Genomic DNA, 17152 nt, shown 5'->3' on the forward strand with positions numbered 1-17152 from the left:
ACAAACCCCACCCCCTCAGCCGCCACTCCAGGCCTCTCCCCACGGCACCCAGCCCACCACCAGGCTCGTTTCTCTAGCCAGCCGGAGCTCTGGGGCTCACCTCCACGCATGCGTCTGTCCTCCCCGGAAACACCTTCCCCCACCACGGCCTGTCAAAATCCCTGCTCCTTCAAGGCTCGGTGCAAAGGCTACCACCTCCTTCAGGGTCCTTCCCTCATCGTCCCCAGCCCAGCTGCGTGTTCCTGCACAGCTTGGGCCCTTGTGACCCCCGTGACCCAGCCCGCCTTGCCCTTGGCCGTGTCGGCTGTGTCTGTCTCCCTCTCCGGCCCGGGAGCTCACCACCCACCGGGCCACCTGAGCCCCCACGTCAACCAGCACAGGGTCGGGGGAGCTGGGTGGGAGGGAGGAGCCTCTTCTCCGACCTTGGAGCCCGCCCCTACTGCCTGCCCAGCCCGGGAACCCCTCACCTGCACCCCCAAGATGCCGAAGATGATGAAGAAGGCACAGCAGATGAGGACAATGTTGCCGATGGGCTTCAGGGAGGAGATGAGCGTCTCCACCACCAGCTTCAGGCCAGGCGCCCGGCTGATGACACTGCAGGCAGGAGGGACCAGGGGCACAGTTAGCCCTCGGCCAGGCCAGGAGACAGCCAGCCCCCGTCGTCCCAGAGCCACCAGGGCAGTGGCCCCAGGCTCAGGCCTGTGTGCAGAGCAGGGCACCGTGCCTCCACCCCACGCCCCTGGGGTCCACACTCCTTCACGTAGAGACTGAGGCCAGAGACAGCAGTGAGCCACCCGGGGCACACAGAGAGGGGGCGGCCATCCTAGGGGCCCCTTCAGCCCTGGTCTTCCAACACGCTCACACACACGCTCACACACACGCTCACACACGCACACTCACTCCAGGCTCCTGCCCTAGGAGCAGGGCCCACAGCCGGTAGCGCGCTGGGCCGTGCTAGCAGAGGGCCGAGTGGGCGGGGAGGGGCGGTGCCAGGGGTCCACTGAGACCTCAGGGGCTTCCGCAAACACAGAGGCGTCCTCACCGCAGGGGCCGTAGGGTGCGCAAGAGCCGCAGGACCCGGAGGACCCCCAGGATCTTGGCTCCACCGGCCGAGGCCAAGGACACCACGATGTCGATGATTGACACGAAGACTAGAAAGCCGTCCAGCACGTTCCAGCTGCTGCGCAGGTACGCCTGCTCGCCGAAGTACAGACCCAGCGAGACCACCTGGGGGCGGGGCGGGAGGCGGGGCCAGTGGGCTCAGCGGAGCCAAAGAGGGAGGGGCTGAGGGGGAGCGGGAGGGGTGTGCAGGGCAGAGTCAGGCGAGTAGGGTGGGGCCAGGAGGCTGGCAGAGGACACTTGGCCCGCTGCCCACTCAGAAGGTGGGCAATGACTGAGGACCCGGAAGGTCTGGGCCCCTGGGGACACTCCTTGCAACTCGGGCGTGTGGCCTGTTCCCATGCGCTCTCCCCGCAGGCCTGGCAAACCCCATCAAAGCCACACTGTTACACTGTGAAGGTTTCCCAGTGCGGGTCCCAGGGGGGAGTGGGCCTCCGGGGCCCCTGTGGAAAGCTGCTGACAGGCAGGTGAGTGACCAGCTGTGGGTGGGCTGGGCCAAGGCCACCCCTACCCACCCCGACCCCCAGGGGGTGGGAGAGGCCGTGGGGGCTACCTTCAGCGTCATCTCGCCCACAAAGATGGCTGTGAAGATGTAGTTGGACACGGTCAGGAATATGCGTTCCTGGAAGAGCCAGGAGACGCCATGGGCCTGGGGCTCCTGGAACGGCCCGGCCACGCGGTCGCCTCTGCCTTCAGCCAAGGGGCACCCCGGGGAGCCTGCCCCTTCGCCGTCCAAGGAGGTGTCCTCTCCCCAGAGACAGGCCCCCGCCATGCCTTCCCACACACACCAATACCCACCCTGGTGAGCTGCCCTAGGCCCCCGGCCCTGCGCCCTGTCTGTCCCCTAGCGGCCCCAGGGGCCTGTCCCTTGCCCCCCAGCCACTCACGGTGCTGCCAGCCTCAATCTGGGGCCGCTCCAGGGCGATGGTGATGCAGTTGAGGAAGATGAAGGCCAGGACCACGTAGTCGAAGAGTTTGTGGGCGATGATGGTCTGGCACAGGACGCGGAACCTGGGCCGAGTGGGCGGGGCCGAGTGGGCGGGGCCGTGAGGGGCAGTCGGCCCCTCCCCCAGCGGGGGCGGGGAAGACAGCGGGCTGCAGCCTAGGGACGGCTTGGAGCACGCTGACCCTTCTCTTCTCCGTCCACCCACAGGCAGCAGCTTTACATCCGCCCAGGGCGCCCCCTGGAGCCGCCTCCCCTGACCACACACCCACAGCCACTCCTGCAGCCGCAGGAGGAAGGGCGCCCGCCTTGCCCTGGCACTCGCGGCTCTCCCCACACGCGGCCCACAGCCCTGAGCCCTGCCCGGCAGCAGGGGACACACGCTGTGTGCTGCCCAAGCGGCCGCCCCAGACCCGCGCTCAGGCTGCTCCCTGCACCCGCCCCCACCCCCACCCCTCACGACCTTGCTGCGCCCATAATGCTACAAGGGCCTCCTCCTGCCGGAAGCCACCCATGCCCCTTCCAGAAGGGTCAGCTTGAGGATCTGTCCAACCTGGTGCCTGGGACAGGGACAGCCTAGACTACAGGAGAGGCCCAGGAGCCCCCATTCAAACACACCCCCGTCCCGGCAGCCACTCTACCACAGGGGCAGGGGGGCCCTCTGAGGTGTGGGCGGCACCCTCCTCCACGGCCCGGCCTGGCTGCGTGGAAGTTTCTCCCTCCCAGACCCATCCACCCTCCAGTCCACCCTGACCCTGACCGCACGCCCGGCCCCGCCCACCTGTTCTCGGGAGAGAAGAGGTAGACAGACCAGTCCTCGCGGACCTCGCACCAGTCCGGCTTGTAGGCGTCAATCATCTTGCGCACGCGGAAGCACAGAGTCTGGCGAGGAGGGCAGGGGACGCGGCCTGGTCAGCACGCCGGGACCTCCCCATCTCTGCCCGCCCGCCCCGGCCCCCGCAGCACACGGGGGCCTCTGGGTGACCTCCAAACTCTCCCAGCAAGCCCAGCACCCTCGCCCCCCACTCCCCATGGCAGCGGGGAGGGCTTCGCTCCCGGAGGTGGGACCGACTCAGGTGTGGGCAGCTCCAGCCGCCTCCTCCTGCTCAGCTGCCTGGAGCCCCGTACCCGGGGGCCGTGCCCCTTAGTGCCCCCTGTGGGGCCCTCCAGCTGCAGCCCCGCCCCGCAGGCGCCCCCCCCCCCAACCCAGCAGACCTCCTCCACCCCACTCACGTAGTCAGCCTCCTCCTCATCCTGCGCCTGGTCGCGGCGGTCGTTCATCTGAGTGAAGACCTCCTTGGCGATGCTGGGCATCCGGCCGTTGCAGTCCTCGTGCCCGGGCGCCAGGCCCGCTGCCCTCCAGGCGGCCCGGGGGTGGGGGCCCGCAGCGGGCCCCAGCTCCACCAGGTCCACTGAGTCTCTGGTGTCCAGGGACAGCGTCCGGCGGTGGTGGTGGTGGTGGTGACGGTGCACCACGTGGGGACCGTGATACGCGTGGTGGGCATGCGGGGTGTGCAGGGGCGCGGCCCGTGGCTGCGGCCCGCCCTCCTCGCAGGCGCCCTCGCAGGCCCGGGCACCGCCACCCCGCTCAGCGGAGAGCAGGGACTCGTGCTCCGCGGACGGCGGCTTGTGCTTGAGGCTGTTCCAGCTGGAGCGGCGGCTGGCCCAGGCCCCGCTGCGGCCCCAGGGCCCGTAGTAGGAGCTCCGGGAGCTGGACTGGGAGGAAGCCGGGGCGCCGGTCAGCGCCAGCCACACACACACCTGCGGCTGTGACGGACGGCGGCCTGCGGGCCCGCTGAGGCCCTACGAGGGCCACCGGCCGGGCCAGCGGGGGACGGAACCAGCCAGACGGCAGGGGTCCTCTCCCCACCCAGCCTCTCATTCCCCCCACACCCATGGGTGTGTGGGCGTGTCTACAGTGCGCTCCGTCCGCTCCCCACCCCACTTCCCTCGAGGAAGCTGCGGCAAGTCAGGGCCATCCTCCTGTCTACAGGTGAGGAAACCGAGCCTCTGAGAGGGCGGTAACCTCCTCCTGGCCGCACAGCCTGGCAGTGTCGTCAGAGGCCAGAGTCGAGCTCGGGTCTGCCTGGCCACCCCTGGCCCGGCTGTTCGCCCCGGAGCTCCTAATGCGGCACCATCGTCAATACCCGATTCTCCACACCAGACCCACAGGCCTCACCCATTCATTCCTTCACCCCTTGTCACCCGGTCCCGCTCTGACACCGGGAACCCAGAAATGCAACGGACGTGATCCCTGCCTGGTTCCTGCTGGACTCTCTGGCGCCCAAAGCCTGGGTACCAGTCTGAAGCTGGACAGGCAGGCACTTCAGCCCCCCCGGGTCCCTCACGCATGCCCATCAGGGAGCAGCCACCCCGAGCACCCCCAGGGACTCACCAGGGAGCGCTGGTCGTAGCTCACCCTCCCCAGGGACATGACGCTGCTCTTGCGGGAGCCCAGGGCCACCAGCACGGGGTCCGGCTGCAGCGACAGGCGTGCAGGTGCTGCAGCCCCAGCGGGGCCCAGGTGTCCGCCCAGAGGCAGATTGGGGTCCAGGTGTCCATTGGGGGTCAGAGGAATTGGGCAGAGCTTGGGATCTGGAGGGGCGAGAAGGGGACAGAGGGAGGGGCGGGCAGAAGGCCAGAACAAGAGCAAAAGAAGCCATGAGACAAAGAAGTGGACATGGACAATAACTGAAATGGAGAGGGTTTTTTTTTTTTCTGGGGAGGCCTCCTCCACCAGGAAGTCTTCCAGATTGGACCCCATCACCTGTGCCTCCCCTCTGCCTTGCCTGCAGGGCTCTTGGCTTTAATTTTGCATAAGTGAATCCACTGCCTTCTGTATTCAGGACAACCACCGAGCTTCAGCCGGCATGAGAACCTCACTCCCATGGCCACAGGGGGAACCCAGCCCAGTTACTGAGGGCACGGCGTGGGCTGGGGCAGTTTGACCCCAGCTTCCAAAGGGCGCCAACCAGGACCAAAAACCAGGCACCCTGAGGCCCAAGGCTCTTCCCAACAGGCCACACTGTGTGGAGGCGGGAGGGTGGGCTGCAGCCAGCCCTGGGTCTAGAACTCAGGAAGGTCAAGAAGGTCACTGACTTGTTGAGACTTAGCCCATCTTTCAACGAGGAACGCAAACAACAAGCCACAGAAATGAGCCGTCGCAGAGCCCGGGCTGGAGGGGAAACCAGATGCTGGGTCCCAGAGGCTGTGCCCCGTGCCCCCCTGGGTCTTCGGGGAAGGGTCCTGGCCCCTGAGGGGACAAGCGGAGCTCCATTTACCTCCACCGCCGCCGTCCAGGCCCTCCTGGAGCTTGTCAAACTCCTCCACGTTGGACAAACTCTGGTCATCATCGGAGTAGGAGCGATTGGCGTCGCCCTAGGAGACCGTCCCTCGCATTGGAACACGTGTCGGCGCAGCCCTCCCCTCCCTCGAGAACTTGCCAACGGACGTGTTCACCCCCATTTTACAAATGCGGAAACTGAGGCTCGGGAAAGGGAAGTGACGAGCTCACGGGGCCCTAGACCCCCCCTCTGCCTGACTGCAAGTTCCCCAAATCCTCGGAGAACAGAGGAGGCAGGGTCCAGAGCCCCAGGCCTCGGAGACTTGAGCATCTCAGAGATGGAGAGGCCTAGCCTTGCAGCCCTCGGGGAGAGGCAGGGACCCCAGGCGCTGCCTCCATTTCCATGCCTCCTGTGACGGGAAGCTCACTACTTCACTGGCAACCCCCTCTCTTCTGGAGACTCGCCTGCTAGATGTTTGAATTGCCTCCCTCCCCCATCAAGACCCCCTCCCCTCACCCAGTCCGGTGCAGGCCCCGTGGGGGTGCTTCCTCCACCAGGGCCACAGTCACCTCCGCCTGGAAGCCTTCCACCAGGATGGCCACCAGCAGGTTGAAGAGCACGTAGTTGCCAAAGGTCATGAGGGCAACGAAGTAGAGGGAGGCCCAGGGCGAGGTGGAGGCCATGCCGTTGTAGAGGACGACATTCCAGTCCTCCTGGGTGAGGATCTGTGGGGGAGGGGGGCGCAGCTCAGCACCAGGACACCCCCGGGCCCCGCCCAGCCCAAGGACAGGCGGAGCCCTCTGGGCCGCACAGCTCCGGGCGCGCGGCGGCCCAGGCACACCTGCAGCATCCTCCCGCAGGTGCTCGGGCACGCCCAGGGACCTCGAGTGTCCCAGCGGTGGCTGGGGGAGTGCCCACCCGGCTCCACCTCTTGCTCACACACACACACACACACACACACACACACACACACACACACACACACACACTCTGCTCGGCCTGCTGCCCCCAGCGCACCCGCACCTCAAGCCCGTGTCGCACGCCCCTGCACTGACATTCACTCCTCGCTGAGCGCCGCTCCCTCCCGCCCGCACAGCCCCATCCTCTGCCCTGCTCGTGCGACCCGCCTGCACCTGCAGCACAAGCCCACCCCTCCTCCTCCCCCCTCCTTCTGCCCCCCCTGCACTGTGTATGCACACTCACTCCACCACGTCCACGTGCCGGGGGCAGCCGTCTCAGAGAACACTCCTAACACGCCCAAAGGCTCAGGGCGGGAGCGGACGGGCCAGGCATGGGCCTCGGGTGGGCAGCCCAGCTCCCAGAGCCTGTCCTGCACCGGCCGGGCCACACACCCCAGACCCGCCGCCCACTGAGCTGGAGCTGAGGGTCCCCCCCCACCCCGTCAGACATGGTCTGTGGGGTCTGTGAGGCTGGGAGCATCAACCAGAAAACTGCCCTGGTCACGTACGGACGCACGCTCACCTGGAACACCGTGACGATGGCCCACAGCAGGGAGTCGAAGTTCTTCCTGTCGGGGACCGTGTCTCCCGTGTCCGTCCGGAGGCTGAATTTGCAGCCGAAGATGTGCATCCCAAGGATGCTGGGGGGGGAGGGGCAGAGGCAGCTCGAGGGACCCACGGACACCGAGCTCTGGCCCGCTCGCCCTGTGTCCTCCTCAGAACCACCCAGTGGGACCGCTGGATGCTGTGTCGGCCCCGCTCGACAGAAGTGCGCCCTGCCACTCAGAGGGGCCAGTGCTCGCCCAGAGCCACAGGGGAGTAAGGGGCAGAGAGCTCGGCCCAGCCACGCTCCCACCCGCAGCCCCACCCGGCGTGGCCCCCCGGCGGGGGGGCGGGGAGCAGGGCTCACCTGAAGATGAAGATGAAGAGCATGAGCAGCATGCAGAAGGTGGCCACGTTGTCCATGGTCTTCATGAGCACCACGAGCTGGCGCCGCAGCGCCGGCATGAAGCGCACCAGCTTCAGCACCCGCAGCAGCCGGAAGGTCCGCAGCACCGAGAGCCCGCCGTCCGCCTGCCCCACGATCTCCCAGATGCTGCGGGGGGCGGGGGGGAGGGGCAGGAGGCAGGGAGGGGGGCAGGGCAGAGGACCAGGTGGAGTTCCATCACTCACCCCTTCCTTCACCCAACCAATACTAGGTCCCACCGGTCACGGCTGCTCCGGGGCACCCTGAGGTGGGCGCTCCCAACCTGGAGCCCGCGGGCCCCTCCCCCAGGGTGTCTCTGGACAGAATTCAGAAGGCCCGCGAAGGTCGCTGAGCTCTCTTTGAGATTTAACGTTCTTTTGATTACGAATGGAAACAACAAAATACAGAAAAGTGGCGGCTCCCGTGACCTCGTGGTTAATGGAAATCACTGGTTTTATATCCCACGATGGCTGACGTGGGTCTTTGCGAAGACAGTGCACGCTCGTCCCTTCCTGGGGATGGCGGGAGTCACAGGCCTGCCGCCACACTTCGCTATCTGATGCGTTAATCCAGCCGCACGGACACGGCCACGTCACACATTCGTAAGTATTTTGGTTAACCGTGTTTCCACGGCACTGGCTTCCTCGGACCTTACGCACTCCGTGCACAGGCTGGGCCACCCCCTCTTCCCCGGCTCCGCCTCTGGGCCCACCGCCTGGGGACGGGGGCGGGGGTGGGGGGGCACGGGGGGCACAGGCACCTGATGATGACGATGACGCTGTCGAAGATGTTGTAGGGGTTGCGCAGGTAGTCGAAGAGCCCGAAGGCAGCCAGCTTCAGCAGCATCTCCAGCGCGAACATGCTGGTGAAGACCACGTTGCAGATCTCCAGGACGTTGGTCAGCTCCTCGGGCTGCGGGGCGCGGGACAACCCTGTCAGGCGGGAGGCAGCCACGGGTCCCCCACGGACGCCCGTCAGCTCTTAGGACCCCAGGGAGGTGGCAAGGCGTGTGTGTGGCTGCGTGGCCGGGCAGGGCGGTGTCCGTGCCGGAAACCCAGCACCACGGCCTTGAGGGCCTGACGGTTCTGCTGCCCCGGGTTCGGAGAGGCCCCCTGAGACGGTGGGACCCCGCGGGCTGACCCTCCACAAACTCGGAGCTGGTGCTACTGCTGCGCATGGAGGGAGGCATGACGACACCCGTGGTACAGGTGGAGAAGCAGGTTCAGAGAAGGCCCGTGTGCTGCCCGAGGCTGCGGGGCTGGTGGGAGGCAGAGCCAGGGCTGGAAGCCAGGCGGCCTGGCTCTCGGGCTCCCCGGTCCTCCACCCCCTCCCGCGCAGCCAGGGCCCTCCCGGGACTGCGGTGTCGGGAGACCACGACACCCTGGGAGGGGATGCTGGAGACCATGCCCCTACTGTGTGCCACGTGGATCTTCATTCCCTCAAGCACCCCAGCCAGTGGGGCTCACTCCACCCATGTCCCACGGGAGAGCACGGGGGCCCAGGAAGTGAACAGGTAAAGCCACAAACGGGTCACAAGGAGACCAGCCCCCGCTGGCTACAGATCCGCTCTCTGCCCCTAAGCTGTCCACCTCCTGGTTTTTAGCATCAGGCAACACCCCTGAAAATGGGACCATCGGAGCGACCCCAGTATACGAAACGGGCTACGGTGTAGGCCACGAGTGGGGTCCACCCCACCCCTCCTTGGCCTCAGTTTCCTCATCCACAAAACAAGGGAGTGGAACGAGAGGTATTCGTTCCAAATCTCTCCGCGAAGGGCCACACGCTGCTCCAGCCCCTCTGTCCCCACCACCGTCCCTCCGGGATGGGGAAGGGCCCCGCTTCTGCTCCCCGTGGAGCCAGGCTGCGCCCCCTGCGTCGCGGACAAGGGAAGGGCCGTCGACAGGCCTGACCACTGGCCCGTACGGAGCTGGCCACCCGGCGCGCACATACGCCGGTGTCTCAGGCGGCCTGGGAGGCCCCGTAGGCGTCCCCCGTGGGCAGACGAGGAGACAGAGGCCTGGTGAAGTGAACGCACTGCTCAGAGGCCCCCGGCAAGGATGCGGCAGAGCCGAGCACTGAGCCAAGCCAGACTCCAGACTACTCGCCAGTTACACACACCAAGACCCGCCACTACCCCGAACTCCTCCGCCCCTCCTCCACCCGTTCACCGGTGCGGGCACTGGGCCTCCACCGTGTGCCAGCTCGAGCTACCCAGGTTGCGGGGGGGGAGGGGGACGGAGGGAAGGAGTCAGGACGTCCTTCCTGCCCTCGGGAAGGGCAGGCTCTGGGGACAAAGCCCCACACGCAGGTGAGCTAACCAGTCTGTACGTAGGCCCTAAGAACAGGAAAGTTGAGAGTGTTTCGGGGGCCACTGGGGTCAGGAGCAGCTTCCTGGAGGAACTGGCATCTCATCAGAGACCGCAAAGCTGAGAGGGAGCAGGTGACAGGGAGACGAGAAGGGGACCAGGCTGAAGGCCCGGCCAGAGTGAGGGCGGGAGGCGGGGGGCTGGCCATCCATCAGCACCACCCACCCCAGCCCAGCCCAGCCCAGTCCCTCTTCCCGGGACAGGGCATCAAAGGGGCCTGACTTTGATTCCATTTGCGTTAAAAGGAGAAGGAAAAAAAACAACCACCCACTTCCCGCCTGGTGCCTGGGAAATCTAATAAAACCACCAGTTCTTCTCCAGTCCGGATGAAAGGAAAAACCCCATTCCCATCTGTGATTACATCTGACTCACAGAGTGGTCCCGGCAGGGGCCCCTCTGTGGCGAGGGGCTGGGGCCGGGCACCCAGGGCTAGTCGGGGCCCAGATGCCGCTCAGAGCCGCCATTTATTTCCCTGCTGCCGGCCAGGTGATGTTCAACACCGGGGAGGTGAAGACTGTGACGCTGGCCATCCACCACGGCAGACCACCACCCACCCCGCTCTGAGCCCCACGCCGCACCACCCGCTGCCTGCAGGTGGGGGCGGGGCCCGCCGCTCCCCTGGGAAGGTCACCCACGGGCGTCCCTCCGCCCTCGAAACAGCTGTTTGTCTAGTCGAGTGCACATCTGCTCATCTTTCTCTAACGGATCATCCGTCACTCCTGAGAGTGTTTTTCTGGGAGAGAGACAGTGAGTGGGAGAGACAGACAGACAGACAAACAGAGGCTGGGGAGCAGCAGCTGGAAAGAGCAAAGACCCACCCAGGGAAGGAGGAGATGCCTGAGAGCAGAAATGCCAGGTTCAACCCGAGACAGGAGGGTGGGGTCAGGTGAGGAGGGGCTGCCACCTGGAGGTGAGTGCCAGGCCTGGGAGGCACCAGGCAGCCCCGCCCCTGGCCATTTCTGCAGGGGCAGAAGCCCAAACTGCCCCCAGGAGCCCTGGAGCCCAGCACCATCGCCACGGTAACCACGGCAGCGGCTGCTAACATCTCCCACGTGCCAGGCGGTGCTGGCCCCCCCCATGGATTATCTCTCTGAGCCTCAGACGTCACCACCCTGTGGCATCCCCACTCCCAGGCAGGAAGCCTGAGGCCCAGCACCATGGCCGGCCTGTGGTGGGATCCACTCCCAAACCCAGGTCCCCGCCCTGTGGCCCAGGCACCGGCTCCACTTTTCTGACCTGAGGGTCCGGTTCAGCACAGACCTGTCACCGCCCTGTTTACAAGCCTTCCCTGGCCCCACGGCCCTAAGGACAAGGCCAGCCTCAGGACCCTTTGTGGATGGACAGCTCCCCAGCCTCCTGGGCCCTGCTCCTGTCTCTCCTCTGTCTCACTGATGGGATCTAGTCTCCTTCAGCATCCATCTCCAGTACCACCGCCTCCGGGAAGCCTTCCCTGACTGAAACCCATGTTGGTGCCTCCCTCCCCCAAGCCAGCACAGAGGTGGGATGTCGGGCACCCAGCCACCCCAGCCTCATCTTCCCAGGCTCACCCCAGACCTGGGTCAGCTGTGACTTGGGGGCTGCTGGAGGGAGAAGAGAGCCGGCTTTGGCCCATCCACCGGTCTGGAGGCCTCAGATGCAGCCCCTGGCAGCTGGGGCCAGTGCACATGCCCCGGCCTGGGTCACCCCTACCTCGGGAGGCTCCCTGTACCCCTGCCCTGCCCAGAGGGACGACACCTCTGTTTTTTGTTGTCCCACTTGGAGACCATCCTCCAGCTCCAGGACAGCCTTGCCCAGCTCAGGAGGGGTCACTGGCCTAGACAGGGGACAGCCGGGAGGGGGAGACGTGGAGACAGGCATTGCTCCCAGCCCCTGTCCCACCTCCTGTCCGCCCTGTGGAACCTCAGAGCCCAGCTCTAACAGCCGCTCACCACGCCTGGGGTTGCCACCTGGGGCAAGCCACTCCGCCTCTCCGAGCCTGTTTCCCCATCTGCCCAATGGGGTTAAGACGCCCACCCCGCCTGCCGCACAGGGCCGCCATAAGGATGGTCAGGGAAGAGATATGACGAAATACGACTGCAGGTGCCGATGAGGGGTCTGGTGCCCGAGCTGACCCCGCCCACCTGCTGGTCACGCAGGCTCAGTTACTGACAGCTCTGGGCCCACCCTCCTCCCAGGGTGGTGGGGGCTGGGGGAGCACTTCAGCACCCTCAGACGGCCTCATGGGTCACCAGCAGGCCCCTGCCTGGCTGGCACTCCCTCTAACCTGTCCCTCTCCCAGACCAGTACCCGCAGAGACTGGCGTCTGTGGCCACCAGGAACCTGGTGACGCCCCATTGTGATTTCGGCAGCAGTGGCCACCTAAAGGCCACAGGCAGCTATGAGGTCATCTCTCACTTGAGCACGGTGACCAGAGCGGCAGGGGTGGCCCCCACTGCACAGACCGAGTAAGGAAGGAGCGGCCAGGCCCTGTTCCCTCCTCTCACCACCTGCCACCACGCCGGCCACACCAAGCTCCCTGCCAGCAGGATGGGCAGCCGCGAGAGGCAGGCACCCAGGGTGCCTCCCCTCAAGGTCACCGTCCCTGCAGGAGAGGGGGCCGTGCTCACCTGCTTTCCCTGCTCCTCCCCTTCTCCCCTGCCCCCTTGAGGCCCCGAGCACCCCCCTCTCTCTGTGGAAGCCACTCAAGGCAGCTCAAAACAAACACGGGGCAAATCACTTCCCACGGAGCGACGTCTGGGAGTCATAAGGAGAGGGAGAAGAATGCCAGCAGGGTCCCACGCGGAACTCTGCTGAGCGCTGGCTGCCACTCGGAGCCACTTTAAAAAGAGCGTTGTTAAAATGCTCCCTCCCCCTCACTTCTTCTTTAATTAATTTTTTGAGGCTCCAGATAGCAGATGGTAAACTCATCCCAAAGGTGGTGGTGTACGGCCCCAAGGAAAGTTTCAAAACAATTCCTAACTAGGGAATACCTACTATGTGCCAGGCTTCTTAATGCACTTCACCTCCCCAGTCACTCCGTGAGGAGGTTGTGAGGACTCAGTACACCACGCAGGCTCAGGATCTGGCACTTAGTAGGTGCTCTGTCCATGGGAGCCATTCCCTCTGAGGGAAAGGGCACAAAGCTAGGACACCTGCTTCTCGGATAAAGAAACTGAAAATCCAGACAGTTGTACTTGCACAAAATGCAGACAGCTGTACTTGAACAATAAAATAATTTTTTAAAAAACCGAGGTGGACCCTGTGAAGGGGCAGGAGACTAGCCAGTGAGAACTGCCTCTCCCAGCTCGGTGGGGACCCCGGGGTGCCTGCAGTGCCGAAGAGCTGAGGCTCCGCCATACTCGAGGGTAGAAAGCTTGCTCGAGTGGGCTACGGCAGTGAGGGGGCCAGGCCCAGCAGGGAGACCCTGAGCTGGCCCGGGCAGGGGCCATGGCCTGGCCTGAGGCCAGGGCCGATGGGTGGAGGGAGAGGCTGCGCTCAGCAGACAGGGCTGCCCGGCTGTGGAGTCGCCCTGGAGGGGACAGCTGAGAAGACAGGGACCAGCAGCACGGCGGCAAACAGGCCTCTGAAGAAAAACCCTGACTTGTGGTGCGTGCCAATTTCCGTGGTGTAAATATTTCCACCGTGGCCAATTCCGAGCTACCAACTGTGTTTAGCGATGTCCTTGCAAAATCCCTGTGTTAGAAAATTGCTCTTGCAAGCTGGTCCCAGGAAGCCACTGGCACGGAGAGTGCCCGGGCTCTGGTGTGGCAGGGCTGTGACCCGCCCTCTTGGTGCTGCCCCACTGGAGAGAGCCAGCGCCCCCAGGCTCGGGGTCCCTGTGGGGCCTTCCCCAGGAATGCTGGCCTCCCGCAGCCCTGAGCCAGGCAAAGGCCCCGAGGCTGGACCCCCAGCGAGAGGGTCCGCGCGGCCTGTCTCCCCAGCTTTCCCGCGCAGACAGTCTTCCCCGGCCCTCCCCGAAGACCTGTTTAATTAAGCCAGAACGGCTGGTAAACCAGCAGCTCTGAACAGAGTGTCACAGCAGCCCCAGGGGCCGCATTTAAGTAAATTGAATGGGGCCTGCGCTTGGCGAACTAATGAAGAGGGAAATGAGAGCGTGGCCTACCACAGGGCGCAGCGGGCGGGTGGGCGGCGGGCAGGGCTCTGCAGAGCCCGGGCTGCAGGAGGCGAAGGGGCCTCCAAGTGCCGAGCCCTGCGGCGGGGCCCTGGGCCAGCGACCGCCCCTCCCTGGGCCTCAGGGCTGCCAGCTGCCAAGTGGGGAGCCCTCCCAGGGCTGGGGTCACCTACGGGCGGGGAACACTGGGAGCCAGAAAAGGGTGCTTTTCCAAGTGGAGCCAGGGTGGGGGTGTCACCCGGGCTGTCACCTGGTGTGGCCTATGGACTAGGGACATCTGGGTTAACCCCCCACAGCCCCCCATCTCATGTGTCTCCTCCCCTCCTGTATGCAACCACCCCGGGTTCCTGTCCCCTCCCGAAAGCCATCCCCTCTCCCAGGGGCTACTCCCCCTGGGGACCCCCTTCTCTGAAAGCCCCTCACCTCTGAACCCCTGGCCCTACCCCGATGGCCTCAGGGGCCCGGGGATACACCATCCGACTCAGGCAACGCCCCTGGCACCCCCTGCATACTGTAGGGCTGAGGACAGGGGCACCCACAGGGGTGGCCGGGAGGGAGACCACAGTGCCACCCCCAGTGCCGAGGGGGTAAGGGGGGCACTGGGGACCGGGGTGGGGGACGCCGTGTGAGCTGAGGTGTGTCGTGCACAGGGCACGGGGAGACTCGGTATCAGTACAAAGTGGGGTCTGAGCCGAGGGTGCAGGGAGCTGCGGAAGGCTGCGGGCAGGGCGGAGCCCAGCCTCTGGAAACATCTCTCCTGCCGTCCTGGGGGCACGGACAGGGGGCGCACGTGGGGAAGCAGTGAGTGGAGGTTACACTGAGCAGTGACCGACGGGGGTGTGCGGGGTGTCCCGGGTCCCTGCCGAGCTGCTGAGCAGGCAAGGACCTGGCTCTGCCTCCGTCCCGCCCCAGGCGGGCCAGCCCCAGCCCTGCTGCACACGGGCACTCACTTGCCCACGCAGCAGACACCTGAGCCCCCTTCCTCTGTGCTGGGCCCCGGCTGAGCGCTAAGGCCACCTGGGGGACTGGACGCAGCCCTGGCCAGCGGGGCAGACAGACACACACGGGTGTGCGACACACTGGGCTGGAGGGGGCTGGCTGGCGCCCCCCGCCCCCCCCCCCCCGCACCGTGCCCTGCCCGGCCCGGCACCCCACCCCACTGGCCTGCTCATGGTGCTCGATGCCCATGCTGACGGTGTTGACCAGGATGGCCATCATGATGCCACGGTTGAAGTACTTGCTGTCCACGATGCCGCGCAGCTTGGCTCGCGTCTCCCGCCACACGTCCCCGCACAGCCGGGCGGCCCCGTCCGCCTGCTCCTCCTCGTCCTCCTTCCCCAGCCCCGAGGAGGCCCCCTCCTCGCTGCTCCGGGAGCCGTCCCCCTCCGCCTTGTCCTCGCCGCCGCCGGAGCCGCCCGAGCCCGAGCCCTGCTGGCCCGAGTCGGTGCTGCCCAGGCCCGAGGGCCGCCGGCCCACCTCCTGCTGGCAGCGGGGGCAGCTGGCGGGGTCGGAGGCCAGCATGGCAGAGATGGGCTGCACCAGCGTGTGGGGCGTCGGGTCCAGCGGGCTGTGTCTCGGGCACAGCTCTGGAAAGCAAACAGAGGGCACACGCGAGGTCTCAGAGGCGGCAGCCCCCGTCGCCACCAGGCCCAGGGCCCTAACCCTGGGACAGAGCTGCTCGTGGGCATCAGGTCCCCGTTGCCCGCGGGGTCTGCCTGGACATGCCGGCCCCACCCAGAGGCCGAGTGGCCTGTGGTTCCCGAGGAAAGGGTCTCGCCTCCTGGGCTCTGCTTGTCCCTGTGCAGAAGCGTGGGCCAGGAGCGCCCCCCCCCCCCCCGCCATGCGGGGCTGCGGGGTTTCCTATTGGTTAGTACCCGTGATGGACCTAGAACAGCGTCTGGGACACACATACACGTTAGCTGTGCTTCCTCCTCACTTCCTGGCCCCTGGCCCCGGGTCAGTCCTGGACCCGACCCTCCCCACGCCTCAGGCCCTCCCCACCGTCCTGGTTTCTGACGTCACAGAGTTGGGGAAACAGCTGAAGACCTTCTCAAAGAGGCAGGCCGGTGTGGAGGTGGACGCCCCTCGGAGGAAAGCCAAGGCGGCCCTGGGGGCCCCCAGTTCTCCCGCCTGTACAGGGGGCCTGTGTCCCAGGGAGGAAGGGAGGGGGGCAGGAGCCCCCGGCAGGGAGCGAGCCCTCTCCAGAAGGTCCCTGGGCCTCCGTGGCACGAGCTGAGACAGGTCCAGGGGAAGGAGGCGGAACAGGCCCCCGGGGCCAGACGGGGGTGAGGGCGGGGGCTGCTGGAGCCCTCACCCCCTCACTGCCCAGGGAGGGTGAGCAGCCTGGCCAGGCTCGGACCTGAGCCAGCAATCTGCAAACCATTGCAAAGGCAGTCGGAGGGGCCCTCTCTGGGTGGGTGGGTGGGTTTCTTCTTTGTGTTTGTCTGCATTTTGCTAGAATAAACACGCTTTGCTTGTGCAAGCAAAAATAACTTTGTTAAAGGGAAATAAAAACATATAATGTCTCCTTTCCTTTCTACACTTGCCTCCGAATAGCTCCAATGCCCTGGTCGAGGCCTCTGACTCAGTCATCCCGGGAGCCGGGGCGGGGTGATCAGAGACCCAGGGATGGGTTCCCGCTCAGCTGGGGGGCAGGGCAAAGGCCCTCCTCCTCCTCCAACCCCCCCCCCCGCCCCCACACATACTCTGGGCCGGGCTCCCTGGTGCAAAGGCCTGGGCTGAGAGTAACGGCCCTTCCTGGAGCTCCCCGGGGACCTCCCTGCACGCAGGTCCCCAGGGCAGGGGAATGGACAGCAGGTCCCCAGGGCAGGGGAATGGACAGCAAGTCCCCAGGACAGGGGAATGGGCAGCAACAGGAACCCTCTTGCAGTAAAATCCCCTTCCCGCATCACCCAAGAACGCCAGGTGCCATCCTCGCTCAACTCCCCCGTCCCAGTGCCGGGCCAGCCCTCGAGCCACCTGGGGCCTCCCCAAGACCACGCCTGGACGGCCGGAGCCCAGGGTGGGCAGCTCCAAGCCTGTGCCCTCCTCTTGCCTTCTGAGAATCCCAGGTTCCCAGAACAGGAGACCCGTAGGGGCAGGGCCCGGACGGGCTGACCCCCGCTGCACATGGCCTCTGCCTCAGGCTCCAGGGGGACGCTGAGGCCTGCGGCGGGCCCAGGGCTGTCCCAGGCCACACGTCAGCGCCCACTCGGGGGCACAGCCCTGCCACCTGCTGACTTCCTTCGGAGCACCAAGCAGGCCAGGACTGGGCCTGGGGTGGCCCCCTACTGTGGCACAGCTGCCTCCTCCTGAGGTTCGCTTCCCCCGGGCGGTGGCTCCACTGAGCCAAAACTCCGACATCCTCTCAGGGGACAATACCGCCCACTCTGCCCCTCCTCAG

General features: G+C 66.0%; 1 protein-coding gene across 2 annotated transcripts in view; it reads right to left on the minus strand.

Moving 5' to 3' along the window:
* The window catches only part of CACNA1I (calcium voltage-gated channel subunit alpha1 I), a 93023-nt gene that overhangs the window by 21394 nt on the left and 54477 nt on the right, over positions 1-17152 (minus strand). For both annotated transcript variants that reach the window (XM_045834944.1, XM_045834943.1), the window contains 13 exons: positions 14914-15335; positions 8033-8184; positions 7216-7401; positions 6829-6946; positions 5916-6071; positions 5344-5440; positions 4458-4657; positions 3296-3778; positions 2844-2944; positions 2007-2130; positions 1673-1741; positions 1043-1227; positions 468-594 (listed from right to left, as the gene is read on the minus strand). In XM_045834944.1, coding sequence (XP_045690900.1) covers positions 468-594; positions 1043-1227; positions 1673-1741; positions 2007-2130; positions 2844-2944; positions 3296-3778; positions 4458-4657; positions 5344-5440; positions 5916-6071; positions 6829-6946; positions 7216-7401; positions 8033-8184; positions 14914-15335 — 2420 coding nt within the window. The remainder of the gene's footprint in view (positions 1-467; positions 595-1042; positions 1228-1672; positions 1742-2006; positions 2131-2843; positions 2945-3295; positions 3779-4457; positions 4658-5343; positions 5441-5915; positions 6072-6828; positions 6947-7215; positions 7402-8032; positions 8185-14913; positions 15336-17152) is intronic.

This window comes from Phyllostomus hastatus, unplaced genomic scaffold (genome assembly GCF_019186645.2).
Source record: "Phyllostomus hastatus isolate PE091 unplaced genomic scaffold, TTU_PhHast_1.1 phas_contig_198, whole genome shotgun sequence".
NCBI classification, from domain to species: Eukaryota; Metazoa; Chordata; class Mammalia; order Chiroptera; family Phyllostomidae; genus Phyllostomus; species Phyllostomus hastatus.